The 19,199-nt window shown below is 40.7% G+C and overlaps 1 protein-coding gene across 2 annotated transcripts in view; it reads right to left on the reverse strand.

The window, feature by feature from the left end:
* The window catches only part of BBOX1 (gamma-butyrobetaine hydroxylase 1), a 54,006-nt gene that overhangs the window by 24,587 nt on the left and 10,220 nt on the right, over positions 1-19,199 (reverse strand). For both annotated transcript variants that reach the window (XM_089521332.1, XM_089521331.1), the window contains exons 2-3: positions 16,516-16,985; positions 14,806-14,920 (exon numbers count right to left, since the gene is read on the reverse strand). In XM_089521332.1, the coding sequence (XP_089377458.1) occupies positions 14,806-14,920; positions 16,516-16,935 (535 nt within the window). In that variant the 5' untranslated portion in view covers positions 16,936-16,985. The remainder of the gene's footprint in view (positions 1-14,805; positions 14,921-16,515; positions 16,986-19,199) is intronic.

A 19,199-nucleotide genomic window follows, 5' to 3' on the forward strand; every position in this document is an offset into this window, starting at 1 on the left:
TTATATTGTATGCATTTTATTATTGTTTTAAGCTGCTTCAATTCTATTGGAGAAGTGGGATAAAAATAAATTATTATTATTATTATTATTATTATTATTATTATTATTATTTTACAATGACCAATGACCAAATTCTGGCCAAATACTGCAACTGATCTGTGAAAACATCCACCATGATTACTGACTCTGAAACTCAGACCAGCTTGCTTAGGACACTCTCTGAGAAGTTTGGTTCCAGTCAAGACCATGTCAGCAGAACTTTGCCTACATTACCAAGACCTCTCCCCTTATGATGGAATTGGCTGAAGCTATCCTGATTGAAAAGGCAGTATGTTGTACTGTATGTATACAAGAGTCACTCTGATCCACTGCATCTGAAAAAGATTCATTGCCTTCTATGGGAAGTACAGCTAATGGGACTGACATAGAATATAGGAGGATCTCAACGAATTAAAATGTGTCTTGTGGAAATTATATGGTGTTTTAATCTTGACCAGATTCTTCAACCCATTTTGGAAGCCCTTTGAGAAGAACGCTTGGGGAATGGCACCATAGGAGATAATAAAACAGTCCTTGGAGAAATCATAAATGCCCGAGAGGCTCTTCTCCCCTAGTCATAGGAGGGATGGAGTCTGGTGAAGAAACAAACAACTTCATTTCTTTATGGACTTATTAAGGATTGCTGGGAAAGTATCCATGCTGAACAACTGACGGCTGAAAGAAGCTTGTGCCTTTAGGGGAATCAGCTAATGAGCTAAGAGGGAGCTAACACTTTCTAGACAGCTAAACTCTCTAGCTGGCCAAAAAGGGGAAAATAATGCCCAACCAAGACTGATCAGAAAGGACCTGGAGGGAAACCAGCAATCCAGGATGATCATAAAACAGCAGCAAGAAGTGGATGGGTAATGTCATGCATCTGCCTTACCTTTCATGAAACTTGATACAATCCTTAGCTTCCACCTCAGTTGTGGCCTAGGTCAATATAGCACCTTTCTCTGCTCCGCACACCTACCTTCCCCAGACCAATGTCCTCCTGTTGTTTTAGACTACAATTCCTGATAATCAGAAATACTGGCTATGGTTTATGAGACTTAAGTTTCAAAATATCTGGTTGCACAAGATTGGTAAATGCTGCCCTAGACAATCTTCTGTCTTGTAGGCTAAATTCTGTTGGCAGGGGGCCCTTTTTCAAGCAATTTGATCAGATTCTTCCCAAGCTCAAATCCACAGCACAGGATACACTTTAAAATCCTTTTGGAGCCCAGCTCCACTCTCTGTGGTGCTTGTACATTCAGAGGACAACCCTCAGGGAAAGGGGGGGGGGGTTGGAAACTGAGCTGAAGGTACGTGGCTAGACACTGACTGCAGAACATTCTTAAATCTAGAAGTGATGTGGCAGGAGGAAATGTCTCAACTTCAATTATTAAACGCTGTTATTAAGCACAAGTTCCATTTTCGAAAGCAGACTAAAACCAGAAACTTTGCAGATCCTTTGCTGAGCTTCTGGACACAGATTTTGCAGCCCATCTTAAACTTAAAAATAGTAGACACTCAGGATTTTTTGTTTTATTGTCCCACATGTGTGTTTCTCACTGCAGGTAAGCAGCACTGTATAGTCAGCAAAACCTGCCTTGAGTTGATGACTGTGAGTAGTAACAACAATTTTCTATATTTGCAAGGTCTGCACTTTCCAACCACAACTAGCATGTCTGATTCCTCTGACTTAAGCCTGTTAGAGGGAGAGTCCAAGAAACACAACATATACTTCCTAATGTAAACCATCCACACAAACCATCTTTATATCTGACCTCGTGTTTCTAAGAAGCTGTGGCATGACTGACAAGCTGCTATATTTTTCAAAATGTTCCTCAAATGAAAAAAACACACACAGTGTGATCCTTGAAGAGAAATGTAATCACACCTTATTAAAATTCCACAGCAAATCTATTCCAACACATACTGCTTAGCATTGAATGTGCTGCACTCAATACTGTACCACTGCTTCAAAAGATTTTTTCTTTAAAAGCTGCAAATGTTTTTGATTCTTCATAGGAATGAAAAAGTTACATAGCAGACTCATCTACCGTGCCTTAACTCAATAAACAAACTTGCCAAACAAATCCATTAAAAGACAAATTTGCAATTGATGTGTTTGCTAGAGTACTGAGTTCTATGAAAACTCATGGTTCCAGCTGTATAATTTATCTTCTAGATTTTTTTTTACCTTCCTCACAAACAATTCTATAAATGAACTTCCACAGCACATTGGACTGGATGCTGAAATTCCATAAGTGAAACTCTACTCATGGGATGCTCCAGCTAATGGTAGAGGAAAACAATTTTTACCAATTTCCCCTTACTTCAGACATTTCCCTAGAAATTTGTTCTGGTAGATTCAGGAATCCTCCAGAACAGTGTGCAGGTTGATGGGGAGAGAGGGAAAATGCAGAGGAAATAGCAATGTAACATAAAAAAAAAATTAAGTAAAAAAATTAAACCAAAACAAAGGAAGCCATACTAGTCCATGAAAAAATAGCCTACAAAGGCCACAATGGTCAACCAGAAACAACCAATATGTTACAACAGTGTGACATCCCATGTTCTGGTCTGCTGCACCCCTCCTCTCTTCTGAGATCAGATTGATATTAAAAGGATGTTTTAGGCAGGTAACCAAGAAGACACCTCCAGTGCAGGAAACTAGCCATGCCACATAAGCACTTCCATAAGCACACTTGGAGATCCTGCTGGTTCAAGCATGGGGGAGGCCAGGGCACCTAGCTAGAATAAATAAATAAAGATCTATATAATTCCTTCATGATGGGTGATAGACTTGGTGATGGATGGGTGATAGGAGTGATGGTGGGTGATAGACCTGGTGTTTACACATGAACAGAAGTCCCAGTTTACCTCCCTTTGGGAGTGAGACTCTTTTGTCCAGGGACATTCATGGTGATTGTTTAGACATTTACTGACTTCCAATTCTATTCTTTCCTCCTAGGAACTTCACCTTAACCCCCAAAACTTCCCCAGAGTATGTTTTACCCTATAAAGTATACCTTTGCTAAATTGGGACTACCAATTTGATCTTGTTTTGAAGTCAGACAGGAACTCTGTCTGTATCTTACCTGACCCCGCAGCTATTGTTGGCCAACTCAGATACACGGTCAACATGCTGAGCCACTTTCCGTTCATAACCTTCGGACTAGAACCTCTGTTTCTAGAATCAGGTACAGTATCACCCATTGAATCTTGAAAATCACTATCCACTACCACATTTAAAATTGCTAGTTCTTGTATATGTGTGTGTATGTTTTTGTATTAAAGGTGATTTCCCCTTTTGCGGTTATAAATAAGACTACATTTGGACCTTGCATTCTGAAGTTGTTTCTCAGAACCAGTATACACAAGGTTGATTACTGCTTCTAGCTACCCAAATCCCTCTCAGCAGCTTCACTTGAGCTAATAAAATTCCTCCTATTAGTTGTGGGTGCCCTCTGGGACCCTGGCATGTTGGATAACAAGTGTGCAACATTTTAACTGCATCTTGATTAGGCCAAACAAAACAAAGAGTCAGTGTCATGATTTGAGCGTGGGACTACGACTGGCCACAGAAATCCACTGGGTGACCTTGGACATGTCACGTGCTCTCAGGCTCAGAAGGCAAAGGTAAACCTCCCTCTGAACAAACCTAGCCAAGAAGAACCTGTGACAAGTTTGCCTTAAAATAAATAAATAAAACTTATATTTTTACCCCACTTTTTGTGAAAACAATCAAAGAGGCTTACAATGTTAAAAAAATACACCATATATACAAAATACCCCTCCCCCCTTTAAAAATAATTAAACAGTTTAAGGCTAAAATTACATGAATAATTAAAACAATAACCGTGGGTAGAGTCATGGCCGAGTAATTTATTTTGGGATGGATCTAATCTGGCAGGCCATTGCACAGGCTGGGAGCGGTTGCAGAAAAAGCCTCTGGGAGGTCGCAGTCAATCTGGTCTTTATAGGCTGCAGTAAATTCCTCCCAGAGGACATAAGAGTATGGGGCGGATTGTATGCCTTAGGGTAACTGTAAGTTGGACATGAGTCAAAGGCACACAATAACAACATATAATCCTACTTTATATATCAACAACCAACAATAATACTATATTTAGAACTGCTTCTAAACTTTCCATCACTGCATAGATACAACCTGGAAGATGAAAATTTGCCATCTCCCCCTATTTTTCTTGGAGAAATTCACAGCCAAGATACTACATAAAGGTTGTGCTGAGGTACACATTAATTGTGCTACATAACCCTTGCACTGAAGGGCAGGACCACGATAGAAACTATGCATCTGAATACACAACCAAATGCACACATGCTAAAAAGTGCAATGCACATCTATGAGCATTCTTGTGCAATGCACAACCATCTGCAATGGCACTATGTGAACAATTTGTGCTTCCACAACTTTGAATCTCTTTTCTTCTAGTTTGAATCCACTATTCCATGCCCCAGTCTCTGGAGCAGCAGTAAACAAAGTTGTTTCATTTTCAATATGATATCCCTTACAAACATGGCACTCCCAACAGATGGCCCTCCAGCCTTTGTTTAAAAACCTCCAGAGAAGGAGACTCCATCACACTCCTAGTCAGCATATTCCACTATTAAACAGTTGTTACCATCAGGAAGTTCATCTTAATGTTGAAGTGGAATCTCTTTTCCTGTAGCTTGAATCCATTGCTCCAGGTCCTATTCTCTCGAACAACAGAAAATAAGCTTGCTTCATCCTCAATATGACATCCCTTCAAATATTTAAACATGGCTATCATGTCACCGCATAACCTTCTCTTCTCCAGCCTCTGTTTAGAGACCTCCAAGGAAGGAGACTCCACCACTCTCTGAGGGAGTGTGTCCCACTGTCAAACAGCTCTTCCTAATGTTGAGGTGGAATCTCTTTTCCTGCAGCTTGCATCCACTGCTCTGAGTTCTAGTCTCTGGAGCAGCAGAAAACAAGCTATCTCCCTCCTCAATGTGACATCCCTTCAAGTATTTAAACAGGGCTATCATATCACCTCTTAACCTTCTCTTCTCCAGGCTAAATATACCCAGCTCCCTAAGCCACTCCTCATAGGCCATGGTTTCCAGACCCTTCACCATTTTGGTTGTTCTCCTCTGGATATACTCCAGTTTGTCTACATCTTTCCTGAATGGTGGTCCCCAAAACCAGACACAATCTTCCAGGAAAGGTCTGAGCAAAGCAGAGAAGAGCGGTACTATTACTTCCTTGATCTCGGCACTATAGTCTTATTGATGCAGCCTCAAATTGCTAGACTACACATTCAAACCATAGTAAAGATAAAAATACAGCATAACCCTCTGAAAAAAGCCTTCTTACACCAGCAATTAAAAGCTGATGGACTGTTTAAATAAAAAGGTATTTTTCTACCAACAAAAAAGAGCAGAGAGGTGGACAAGACTAGCCTCTTTGTGGGGGGAATTCCACAGCCTTGCAGCAGCCACTAAGGAGGTCCTCATAAGGTTCCATGCCTGAACCAGACCTGCTTGAGAGGGTAGTGGGCCCAAGTGAAAGCCCTCCCTCATATGGCCTTTCAGAAATATACTGATGCATGTATATGTAATAAATGCAAAAATAGTACATATAATTAATGCATAAATAAAGACAGAATATTATGGCTCAGTGAAGAACACTGGTCTTGTGATGGTCCTGGGGCAAGTTCCATCCCTGAGGAAATAGATTATGATCTACATGGCTTTCAAACTTAATAAGAAGAAGGCAAATATGGAAAGAGTGTGTTTGTGAGAATGGGTGCTGAAAACATCCTTCTTTAGGTGACTGGGAATATACTGGTCTTTCAGCATTCTCCACACACACACACAGTTGTTGTTTTATGCCTTCAAGTTGTTTCTGACTTATGGGGACCCTAAGGTGAACCTATCATGAGGTTTTCTGGCCAAGATTTGTTTAGAGGAGGTTTGCCAATGCCTTCCCCTGTGGCTGAGAGAGTGTGACTTGAGTAGGTTTCATGGCTGAGTGGGAAAATTTATACCTCACCCTTCAGCCAAAAAACACTCCTCAGAATTTACAAACTGTTACTCTGACAATTCCCTACCCGCAGGCTTACAATCTAAAAACCACGAAACACAATGATAAAGAGATGGCAGTGCTGCTCTCTCAGTGGCAGCTGGTATTGAGAAAGAGTCTTTCATTAATTGTTGGGCCTAGACATGATGGAGTCTGACATGATGCCTCTCCATCTCCTCTGGTTCAACAAGGAGCTCATCAGGGGATCTCAATATTATACTGATTTGTTTAATACTACTGTATTATGATTCTTTATAAATACAATTATAAATAAATATCCAAACTCCCAAGCCTTTGAGTTAGGAGTTTGTGGGACCAGTATATTGTGGTGTCTAGTAATATAACATATGGAAATTAATTTCAATGAGTCTGTTTATTTGCTTCGAAATATACAATCCACTTTGAAGTTTGCTACATTTCTAAAAGCAGGGAACAGAAACTTAAAAAAAATAAAAATATACAAATTTGAAACATTAACAAGAATCCAGCCATAAGAATTGAATCACTAACTCTTTCCAACAGCAGGAGGAAAATACTGCTCAAATAAACATCCATTAAAACTTGCCTAAACAAAAATGTTTTTACTGAACTCCTAGGTGGGCCAAGTTCTTTGACCTGGCAAATGTCAGATGTTAAAAAGATTCCCTAGTCACAGCCTCAAAGCTGAAAATGCTTGGTTTAGCTGTTACCGACAGTATTACTTGTGATGAAGATGCCATTTGCAACTGAGACCTGTTGAGTATTCCTCAGTGACTGAAAAAAATTGTTGGAGGTGATTTATGAGTCAGGCCATACAGCTTGTCTCTAAGGATTGGTCAAAGCTCTACAGTGTTTCAGACAAAGATCCTTCCTAACTCCTATCTGGCTACACTGGAGATTCATATAGGAGTAGGAGCTTTTTCATAGGCTTTGTACCCCAAGATATATAGGATTTTAGAGAGAAAACAAACATCTTGAACTAACTGCAGAACCAGCTCGGCAACCACTGAAATGTTTGTAATAGTGGAGTTATATGCTTCCAACTGTTAACACATAACAAAGAGTTTCCAACTCAATCCAATGTGAAATAAAGTTTTTGGTTCCAATTGGAAAGTTACAAGGGCATGCACAGTCATCTCAGACTCTTCCCCCCCTCCAAAGAAATTAAGGAAGTGGTGCATAAACCAAAGCTGATAATATGAATACTGACCATAGAAAAAGATCTGGCTTCATAAACTCTTCTAAGCTGCAAATCTGCAGCTTCCAGAGAAGTGCCTCTTCATATAAAACTTCCTTCGTTAGCTTTGCAACCTTTCACAATAAATGAAGCTAACAGCTTGAATAATTTCCATCACAAGTTTCTAGAATTCTGCAAATACTCTTCTACAGCATGGAAAATTATTACCAACATGGATGTGAAGCTAACAGCTTTTAGTGTATGTATATATGTATGTATGAAAGAACTAGAAAAGGTTCTAAAATGCAAAGATATACAACTGAGCACAAAAGTTAGAATCATACAAGCCATTGTATTCCCTATTACCATGCATGGATGTGACAGCTGGACAGTTAAGAAAGAAGATAGGAAGAAAATCCATTCATTTTAGATGTGGGGCTGGAGAAGAGTGCTCAGGATTCCATGGACTGCCTAAAGGACCATTTCATCAGTGTAGATTCAACCCAGGTCTCTTTGCTGTGTGTTTGCCTTGGATTAGGGCTAACCAGAAATTCAAACAATGAATAGCTGATATGCTGAAAATATCTAAGAGCTGGCACTGATGTCATCAAATGAGACAAATAAGTTCTCATTAAAGTTGAATAAAACAGGAACAGTGTGCTATGTTCTCAGTTATAAAAGTGAGTGTAACTTTGTGTGAACAAGCATACTTAAAAAATATGGGAGCATACTTATCAAATTTGCAGATGTCACCAAATTAGGCAGAGTAGCTAATAATCCAAAGGACAGGATCAAAGTTCAAAATGACCTGAATAGACTAGAAAGATGGGCCAAAGTTAATAAAATGAAATTCAACACGGAGAAATGTAAGGTTCTGCAGTAAGGGCAGAAAAATGAAATGCACAGATATAGGATGGGGGACACCTGGCTGAACAAGACCACATAGGGAAAGGGATCTAGGAGTCCAAGTAGACCACAAATTGAACATGAGTTAACAGTGCAATGCGGCAGCTAAAAAGGCCAAGGCGATTTTAGGCTGCATCAATAGAAGTATAGTGTCTAGATCAAGGAAAATAATAGTGCCACTCTATTCTGCTTTGATCAGGCCCCACCTGGAAAACTGTGTCCAGTTCTAGGCACCATAGTTCAAAAAGGAGGTGGAGAAACTAGAGCGTGTCCAAAGGAGGGCAACTAAAATGATGAAGGGTCTGGAAACCATGTCCTATAAGGAATGACTTAGGGAGCTGGGTATGTTTAACCTGGAGAAGAGAAGGTTAAGACGTGATATGTGATAGCCCTGTTTAAACTAACAAGGTTGTCTTTCTCCATCCATCAATTTGTACAATTTTTCACTGAACAACAAAGAACATTATTCAATTTTTAAAATGAAAATCAAGAATAACTGCATCTTGAAAATCTATTAAGTATAAGTGCTAAAAAGGGATTGCCTTCTCTGCCAGCATTTGCTGGTGGTAAACCAGCCCACTCAGATCATTCATTATTCTGTCATTTCAGTATGGTGCATTGTTTCCACTATTTAACAACACTCAGGATAATTTCCCCTGCTGCAGGATAGGATTGAAGGCCATGAATTATGAAAATGAAATTGCTAAAACATTCTAATAAGGCAGGCCATGAATGCTCTGACAGACTTCTTCCAATGTAGCTCTAAAATAGCTGCATTGAAAAACGTGTTTATTTTTCAAACCATTTGCAGGAAATTTTAATAGCTCAGATTTCAGAAGGAGGTGAAATTTCTAGTAGTGCCCATTCATGTCTTTCAAAACCAATTTTGTTAGTACTGATGAAAAACAGACCTATGGGCTACGAAGGAGGGGGAAAAAATCTTGCCAGAACACTGCATGGTCCATGGACTTATCAATGAGCTATATATAGTGCTTTTCACATTCTTCAAGAACGTGTCATTCATTAGATAAACTGATTATATCTAGGCTTTTTCCTTTCTAGATGGTATCTGCCTGATTAGAGAAGACAGAAAAAAAACTAGCATGTCAGACAGAAAGCCCCGTGTTCTAAGCAAACTAGTAAATATGCTTCTTAATATATAGGGAGGTGTTTTCCCACTGGAGAGTGAATTCAAATATATGGTTTCCGTACCATTGGTTTGATGGAGCTAGTCTTTAATTTCTGCTGATTGCCTGTGTTAGGCTACTGCCACACTGCACAATTAATGTGGTCTGACACCACTTTAACTGTCATGGCTCCATCCTATGGAATTTTGGGATTTGTAGTTTGTTGTGACACCAGAGCTCTCTGACAGAAGAGGTTACATATCTCACAAAACTACAAACTACAGGGTTCCATAACACTGAACTATGGCACAGTGTCAGACTGCATTAATTCTTCTCTGTAGATGCAGTCTTAGCTCTATGCAAATGAACAGAACAAAGACCCTGATGTCCTACCTGTAGAGACAGGATAAGTGCCCTGGGTTTGACTAACACATCAAGGCAATGCAGGTCTATACCATCTGAATTCTCACAAAGCCTAAAATTTGGCCAGTGAGCTTCCAAGACTTTCTTTTATTAAGATGTTTGGCCTATATCAAAAAGGATATCAGGGTAGCATACAGTAAAACCAGTTTAAGCAATAAAATTAATTTAACATTTAAAACAATAAAATATGCATTAAACAGTCTAAAATGTGTTTTTAAGCTGTACAGTGGACCATTAGTATCCACTGGGGGTTGGTTCCAGGACCTCCTCCAATGGACACCAAAATCCGTGGATACTAAAGTCCCATTAAATACAGTAGCATAGTAAATGGCATCTCTTATATAAAATAGCAAAATCAATGTTTGCTTTGTGCAAGAGAAGTATGCCTGGCCTGTCAGTTTGGGAGTTATTGTGAGAAATTGCTGGGCACTAGTGTATTACTAGTGTTAATTCCCTTCAGTGAAGAAATCCACTTGCTACTGCTGTGTTCAGATGAAATGGATTACAGTTGGCCCTCCGTTTTTGCAGGGGATCCATTCCAGCCCCCTCCCCCCGTGAAAATGGAGGCTCGCACATATTCAAGGCTCATAGGTTTGAATGGGGCACACGCCATTAGAAACAGTGGAGGTCTGTGGATAGTTGAGGCCGTGGATCTGAAATCTGTGAGTTAGGAGGGGCAACTGTACTTATTCAACACATCAGAAATATCTCAACTGCAAGATAGACACAACTAATCTGCATGCATCAGACTCTATCAGACCAAAAGCAAACCAGGTGAAAGTGATGCAAGTCCTTTATGTGGGATCTCTCAGACTGCCAGACGATTGTATGAATCTGAAAAATTATATATAATATTGTTGAAATGTCTTAACGAATTTATTTTTTGTATAAGAACTTGGATACAATTTCAGTAAGTTTGTACATTTGTTTAATAAAAATAAATTTAAAAAAATGAATCTGAAAAATTAGGGTTTTTTTGTACCACTTCTTCTGTTCATAATCTGAATTCAGTATTTGGCACAGTTGATTCAAACAATGTGCTGTCAACAAGTTAGGAATCACTATGCAGAGGTGTGCTGATCTATGACCATAATAATGATGAACTGAACTATGCAGAGAATTTTTGTGTGTCTGCCATCCCTTGAAATGACAATATGAATTGGTTCTTCTTATACCTTCCAACCCAGGCCTGGATCCAACTGATACAGTCACTGATGGAACTACAGTCATTGGCAGAAATGGATCTGGGCAAACTCAACTCCTTACTGCAGCTCCCTCTATGCCATGCATCCAAAGAAAACAAACCAAACCTGCAAAATCCATCTATGCTGGACAAAGAAACCCACAAGAGAAACCCACCAGAGCCATTTTCAAACTGGTGCTAAAGGCTTCAGTGAGGACAGGAAATCGTGGTGTCAGGATTCCACTGGCGTTGCAGCAATGTGATGCTGGATTTGGCCTCCAATTTCCAACATCTCTTTATGGCTGTCTGAACATTCATTCATTCATAGCATTGGTAGACTGAGTTTCCATCACTGGGAATTTATTTTTCCCATACAACCCTAAGAATCCCTCTGCCAGCAAGGAACTCATAGTGTAAAAAATAACTTTTCCAAGAGCTGAATATCCCATGAGGATTCCAAACACACAAGTTATTAAAGAATACAAATTAAGCCTCCCCCTGAATGATGGTCATCCAAACATGATTACCTTGATCCAGAAAAACAGCTTACAAATGTTCCCAATCATCCTTCAGCCTCCTCCAGCTCCAACAGCATTTCCCCAAACATGGTCAGAAATACTCTCCAGGAAAGCCTGGTAGGAGTTGATAGTTATAGCAAGTGGGGCTTCTCCTCTGCCACCCTACACATCTAAGTACAGTCCTCAGCAGGTGTATTTTCTTCTTAGTGAGGCTTTCAGCAGTAGAAAGAGTTAAATGTTGAGATACCAACAGTCTTTCATGCAGCTCAGGTTCTTCCTGCTGCTGCTTTTTTAAATTTTGTGACAGGCCATACATAAACAATCTCTCTTCTAGAAAAGACTGCAGAATGGCCTGGCAGGAGGTGACAGTTACAGAGGATGGGACTTCTCCACAGCTATTCAATTGCAGTTCTAAGCACAGCTGCTGTCTTTCTGGCAGCAGACCATGAAAGTAATCTACAAAAAATAATACTGTGGTGCCAGGAAGCAGCCTCTAAATAATCTTGCTATGTGAACGCAGAAATAAAAAGCCAAATATTTTTTAATTCTGTTTCCTCCCCCCCCCCCCCTTTATAGTTTTGGACATTTCAAAATCCCCTCTCTGTAATGACGTACATATATCTTAAGAGATCTTATTTAAAGAATAGGACCTTCAAAGCCCTATACAGTCAGAATGCAGTGAAGGGTTGGGCAACCTATAGCCTTTGATCTGATCTCCAATGGCCTTCAGCCTAAGTTTTAAAGGCCTCTGCAAGTGACCATTGCATATCTCTCCAAGTGTAATCTATCTCTTCCTCAGCAGCCCAACAGGTGGAGAGGGAGAGGGAGAAACAGAGGGAAAGACACAAAGGAGTTGTCACAGTTATTTTTAGGTTTTGCCCTGCTCACTGTCAGATTCTGACAGGTTACCCACAAGTGAATACTGTCCTTGACAGAAAAAAATTATTCATTTTTTTGGTCATTATTTTTATTCACCAGGTGAAGCAGCTTTGTGTTTGATGTATCAGAAAAAGTCAGGGCACTGACACCAAGAATCAATCAATCAATCTTCTTTCAGTTTGTATCATTTTTAATGCTGTTTGGCCTAGAATTTGCCTTTTTACTTCCAAAATTGTAAATGGAAATGTCTGTTTTATGGAAAGTCCACATAAATACTGAGCTCACATAAAGTAATATATACATAACAAACATGTCATACAATCACAGTCCTAAGTTGATCCTACTTCACAATTTCTTCTTACCTTGTCTTGCCTCTCAAAACTGATTTGGCGCAGAAGTGGAACAGGGATAAACCACAGGTTGCACGAGGCCCTCACCCCTCCAATTTGGAAGTAAAACCTCACCTAAAACAGTTTATCATTTAAGTTTCACAACTTCCCCAAACACAACTGCAGTCCAGAAACAGACAATGTCCTGTTCAGAGCAAACTAGAGGGAAAATTCTGGAACAATTTTTGGTTGCAAATGCCCTGCGTGCCTTGATACAGCGATGGCAATATACTTGTGAAAACTGGAATCCAACAATTGCAGTTGCCCACCCCTGAGTTAGAGTCTTCTTTCAAGGGGGCCTTTCATACTTTTCAGAATGACATGTCTGCTGAGGCACATTTGGATCACAGGATCTTTTCATGCCAGAGAAAAGGTCTCTGGGGCATGATCTGCTATGTAGATTAATTTTTGCTTTGTTTCTGAAGGACACAAGACAAATGTGTTGGGTTTCATCATCATCACAGCATATAATTAGGATTGCATGCTAGGAAACAACAAAAATTATCTGATCATTTAGACTAGAGGGGAAGATCAATAGTTATGGCTGTCTTTCAGAGAATTCGAGGGTGAATAACCTTTCAGAGAAACATAGGCGGGATACAAACCGCCATATAGTACGTATAGGATACGTACTAGGGTTAGGAAGGGGCGGTGCTTCCGCACCCCCCTAACCCTAGTACGTATCCTATATACGTACAAGATGGCAGCGCCCCTTCTACATGAGCACCGCCATCTTTACGTACTGGACGCATAGCGTCCAGACGTGTCGCGGTACCTATGATGTCGCGAGTCCGCGCCAGGCGCCTCGCAACGTCATAGAGGCGCCGCAAAAAGAAGCTCCGAAATGGAGCTTCTTTTTTGCTCCGCGCGGGAGCCGCGCGGTTTGGCTGCTGCAGCTCCCGCGCGCAGCAAACGGCGGCGGCGGGGAAGCGCCGCAAAGCGGCGGTTTGTATCCCGCCATAGATAATCATAATATCATGGCCTTTCAGAGAAATCATAATAATCTTCTTACTGAGGAACCTTGCATAAAGTTCCAAATAACCCAGGACCCTTTGCAAAACTGCTTTATGATGTTCCACATTAATGGGCTGGATGCAAGATTTCATATGTCACACTGATTTTTTTTTCATTTTTAAAAGGATACATTTGCTATGTTCCCCTGATGCAGTGCCTTTCATACAGAAACAAACAATCCAGATTTCTAATGGTATGTTGTACCATTATATAACAATTATTTATTTGTAAGATAAGAAACATATGCCATCATAAAATTACAAATCATAGGCACCATCAGATAAATGGAGCTAAACCTGATAGAGTTCTTGGTGTATTTTTCAGCATGATAATTTTAGTGCTGAATAAATTAAAACTATAGACCCCTTCAAATTCTCATTGAAACGACACAGAACGTAAAGGTTTTAAATCTGACTCCATATCTTTTATTATTATATCTCTCTGGAAGCATTTAGAACAGGGGTTGGCAGCAATGCTTAATTCTTTTACTTTTACTTTAGTTCGAGTTCATCTAACGAAGCAATTGCCTTATCTAAAATGATGTGTTTCCCTTAAAAGTGGCAAAGCTGGCCCTAAACACCTAGTGGGGAGAGAATTACTGGGGGGCGCTGGTGTGGCTGCACTTTCCCTAAACCAGACTTGGAATATATGTCTGGAATAATAAAGTACCCACAATAGCAAAGTGGGTTAAAGTACCGTATATAGGATCATCAAGATGTACATCTCCATAGAGTTCTTTGTTCTTTCATGAACCTCCAGGTTTCTTGTAAAGATATAGATTTCCATTTCTTCTATTCAAGGGCGTGGACATGGGGTCTTCTTGCTTCATATTAGTGGTTCAACCTCTTTAAAAATAATTAGTCCATGCTATTAAAAACTATAGTTGACTAAATACCCTGAATACACCAAACCTTTGGAAGGTAGGCCACCAGAGAATACCAGGTAATGCAGACTATATTCAGAGGAAGACAAACCTCCTGTGAGTATTCCTTGTGGAAGAAAACCCTGTGAAATTCATAGAATAACCACATGTCAACAGACAACTTGAAGGTACATACCTTGAAACTTTGAGCTGCCTCAGTACAAATCACTGAGATGGTGATGACTCCTTACCTGATAAAAACAACTCTTCTTGAACATTTGCTCTTGCTTGTTCAGAAAAACATCTTTCTTTCAGCCATTCAGCCTCAAATTCACTGGTGTGGTCATCTGGCCATATAATGCATACCTTAATGTATAAAGCAAAAAGAAAACTCTGTTGAAGGAACAGAGGGAAGTATTTTTTTTCACTTATTCCTCTTCCTTCTTCAGTTCCACTTCCCTGCTGTTCCACAAAGCCCTTTTCAAGGGACATGAGGGGGGGGGGGCAGGGATTGGCAAGCATCACCTCCTTCTCCTTTTAACCAGTAGAAAAGCTCAAGTCACTCAAAAGCCTCTTGCTGAGGGAAGGAGCCTTTCTACTTGTGGAAGAATCCAACTGAATGTACAGGTACAAAGTCTTTGTACAAAGCACCCAACATTTCTAACCAGTCCTAGGCACACCTGCTCTAAAGTCAGTCCCACTGTGCTCAGTGACACTTATTCAACACCCAGTTAAGTGCAATGTGAAAAGATGGCAACCTATGACCCCTGGGCTAATTTTAAAAATTTTCTACAAGTGATCAGTTCAAACCCCTCCAAGCACCACCTGGCTCTACCTAAGTGGCTCTCTTGTGAGGAAAGTGAGAGGACAAATAGAACAGTGAATGGAATATACATACAGAAAGAGGGAGATGCTATTCTGCCTTGGCTGCATCCACGCTGCAGAAATAATCCAGTTTGACACCACTTTAACTGTCACTGCTCTGGTACAACAACAAACTACCATTCCCAGAATTCCATAGCATTGAGCCATGACAGTTAAAGTGGTGTCAAACTGGATTATTTCTGCAGTGTGGATACAGCCACAGTCATACAATTTTGTACCATATTAACTATTCCATCCTATGGAACAGGAGTTGTAGTTTAGTGAAATACTCATAATTCCCTATTAGAGAGCTCTAGTGCACTCCCCTGAATTATAGCAGTATGGTTCTCCAGAAGAAAATTCTAAATATCTCACCCAAGTATAGATCCCAGGATTCTATAGATGGATCCATGGCAGTTAGAATACAGTGAGCCTCCCAAATCCATGGATTCTTTATTCACAGATTCAAGCATTCATGGCTTGAAAACTTTTTAAAAATATATAAATTCCAAAAGGCAAACCTTGATTTTGCCATTTTATACATAAGTAATACCATTTTACTACGTTATTGTATTTAATGGCACTTGAGCATTTTAGTATCCACACAGGAGGTCCTGGAACCAAACCCCAGCTATACCAAGGTTCCACTACGGTATCAAACTGTTGTGACTATATAGTGGAGGAGGTGAGTGGGGGCAGACCGAAAAGTAAGAAAAGAGGAAACAGCTCATTTACTCCTGGTTCTGTCCCTCTCTACCACTAGGTGCTGCCAAAAGCTTGTACAAGTTACTTTTTGGGTTATAGTTCTCAAAATTCTCAAGCCAGCATGGCTACGGAACAATTCTGGGAGTTGTAAGACAGAAGTTATTGCTGCAAACTCTGACTCTACCAACTGCCAGTATACATATCCTGAGAGATTACTCTGGAGGGAATGAATCCTTTGACAGAAGGCCTATACACCTTGGTGTGTAGGATTAGACCCTAAAACCATTTTATGCTGCCACATAAAAGAGAAACATATTATATGGGCTCAAATTAATATACAAGAGTGTGAAAACAACAGCTTCAAAATGCATGCACATACACATACAGTTTACCTTTTTCCTTTCTGTCACGCCAACGTATTTGGCCCGAATATTGACATCTAGATTCTCAAGAAGCAGTTTGCGTGCTTTAGCAGAGTGTAAAAAACAGTCAGGGCATTGGCAGTTGTCTCGTAACCACACGAAAGGATAAAGGCTTTTACTCCCATCTTCCCAGTGAACACAGATAAACTGATTTGCCTCTAGAGTTTCCACATTCTGGATGGCTGCGCTCATGCCAAAGGCCTGAACTGGTTGTGCTATCCCAGATGAATGTTGCCAAGGCCTCCCGCTCAGAGAGAAATGCCTTCGATGACTGAACTTGCCCTTTTGTGCTTGCAGCAGGGTCCGAGAACAATCTTGACGGATCTTCGGTCTTAACAAATATTTAGCAACTGCAGTCCACATCTTTGCCTTCTCTTGGTTGATCTTCATATGATAAAGGAATTACTTCTGCTCTGATGACACCTCTATTCAGGTCAGGGCTGTAAGAAAAAGCATGTTGTTGAAAGGCTAGAAGGAAGAAAGATTCTGCTTAAAAAAAGTATTTCTTACACTCTTTTAGTATTATGTACTTTGTTGTTGTTATGTGCCTGCAGGTAAGTTCCGATTTATGGTGACCCTAAGACATCCCCATCAGAGGGTTTTACCTTGATCTCCAAAGTCATAGACCAATGTTCAAACCACTATGCTGTTAGCCATAGTGCATTTTTCTGAATTTTGTTGTGTGTGGTATTCCACATGACTCCAGATGGACCCTGCTTTGCAGCCCACGATAATCCCCAAAGTGGTGGGACATGTACACTCAAATGAGGTCAGCCTCATGGGACCTCTACAGAACAATACCCCTCGGACTAGCCTAACAGGTAGTTTGGGAGTTGCTAATGGAATCAATATCACCTCCCATAATCAGAAGAATAGGCGATGATAGTCTAGATGTCTCACCTGATGAGACGGCTATCAACAACTCCCTTCACGTTTCCCTTGATTATTGCCAGACCAGACTGCCTCACCGCAGATAATTCAGCACCTTTTCCCAGGGGCTAATTTAGCCCTTAAAACCCCTGGAAAACTCCCCTCAGTGTGCTAGTTTAGAGTTCATGGGGACTCTATGTCACTGTAATCTCTAGTCTAGTTCCGGCACTTCCATTCAACCAATGCTCTTGGAACGGCCATGTCTCAACCTATTTCACCCAATTGGAGTCTGGAAGCAAGCCTCATCTATAGTAAGTATCATCCGTAGTGCTGCCTCAAATCTTTTCCAAGCTCACCCCTGATTTCCTGAGCCTTGAATGAATGAGTGTGTGATAGTGAAATGCTGTGTGATTTTCCCCCTTTAAATAAAATATACTTTATTGGAGCAGTCTGCCTCTGCATCATTTCCTAGATCCACCAGTCTGTTGGTATACAGGTGGAAGACAATTTCGTAAAGTCCTTGTGGCCGACTCCCTCTCAATTGGAGCTAATTAAAATTCCCCTACATAGATTTTGGCTACAACGCCACACTGGCTCTTTACACCATGTTGGCTACACTAGCCTCCATTTATTTGTTTTTAATGTTTTATTCAAGCGTTCTGGAATAAATATGTATTTTGTTATTGGGGGCATAGTATTGGTACTGAGTGCATTATATTGGTTTAAAGATGTCTAGCAGTACCATGATTTTGAAAGGCAAGAACCAAGCAGTTGTTGCAAAATTAAGCACTCTGAATACTATGAATCCTATAGAAAGATATTTTAGAAAGATTATACCCACTGTTGCCTCCCCCCTCACCTTATACCTTACAGCATGTGGTATTCAGCATACCTTACAGCATCTGGTATACAATATCAGGGATCTTGTAAGGCCTTTGAATCTAATTCAAGGCTGGATGAGGGAAAACAGACTGAGCCTGAATCCAGAGAAAACGGAAGTACTTGTGATAGGTTCCCCTGGTCCGGGGATGGAAATTTTTCCACCTGTCCTAAATGGGGTCACGCTCCCCGTGAAGAACACAGTTCGCAGTCTGGGTGTGCTTCTGGACTCGTCGCTTCACCTCACTTCTCAGGTGGATGCGACAGTTAGAAGTGCCTGTTATCAGCTTCGGCTGATACGCCAGCTGCGACCCTTCCTGGGCCGGGGGGACCTTGAAACAGTGGTACATGCACTGGTAACCTCTTGACTCGACTTCTGTAATGCACTCTACATGGGGCAACCCTTGTACCAAACTCGGAAGCTACAATTGGTCCAGAATATGGCAGCTAGGCTGGTCACTGGCAACTCCAGAGCCAGCCATATAACACCGGTATTGAAAGATCTTCATTGGCTGCCAATTCGCTTCCAGGCGCAATACAAGGTGTTGGTTTTTACCTATAAAGCCCTAAATGGCTTGGGCCCAGGGTACTTGGAAGACCGCCTCTCTCCATATAATCCGCCCCACACTCTCAGGTCGGGCGGGAAACAACTTTTGAGAGTCCCTGATACAAGATATGTGGTGTCTGCACATAGGGCTTTTTCTGCTTCGGCCCCGCAAACCTGGAACTCTCTGCCTGACGAGCTCCGCTCATCCCCCTCCCTGGAGTCTTTCAGGAAAAATCTAAAGACTCACCTCTTTCGTCAAGCTTTCCCCCATGTTCCTTAATTCCATTCTTCTCCCCTTGTGTTGCTGTATTGTATTGGATGTAATTGGTGCTTTGGTTTTTAACTGTTTTTAACTGTG

The sequence above is a fragment of the Sceloporus occidentalis genome, unplaced genomic scaffold, assembly GCF_023333645.1.
Source record: "Sceloporus occidentalis isolate IW3139 unplaced genomic scaffold, rSceOcc1.0.p SCAF_4, whole genome shotgun sequence".
Taxonomy (NCBI): domain Eukaryota; kingdom Metazoa; phylum Chordata; class Lepidosauria; order Squamata; family Phrynosomatidae; genus Sceloporus; species Sceloporus occidentalis.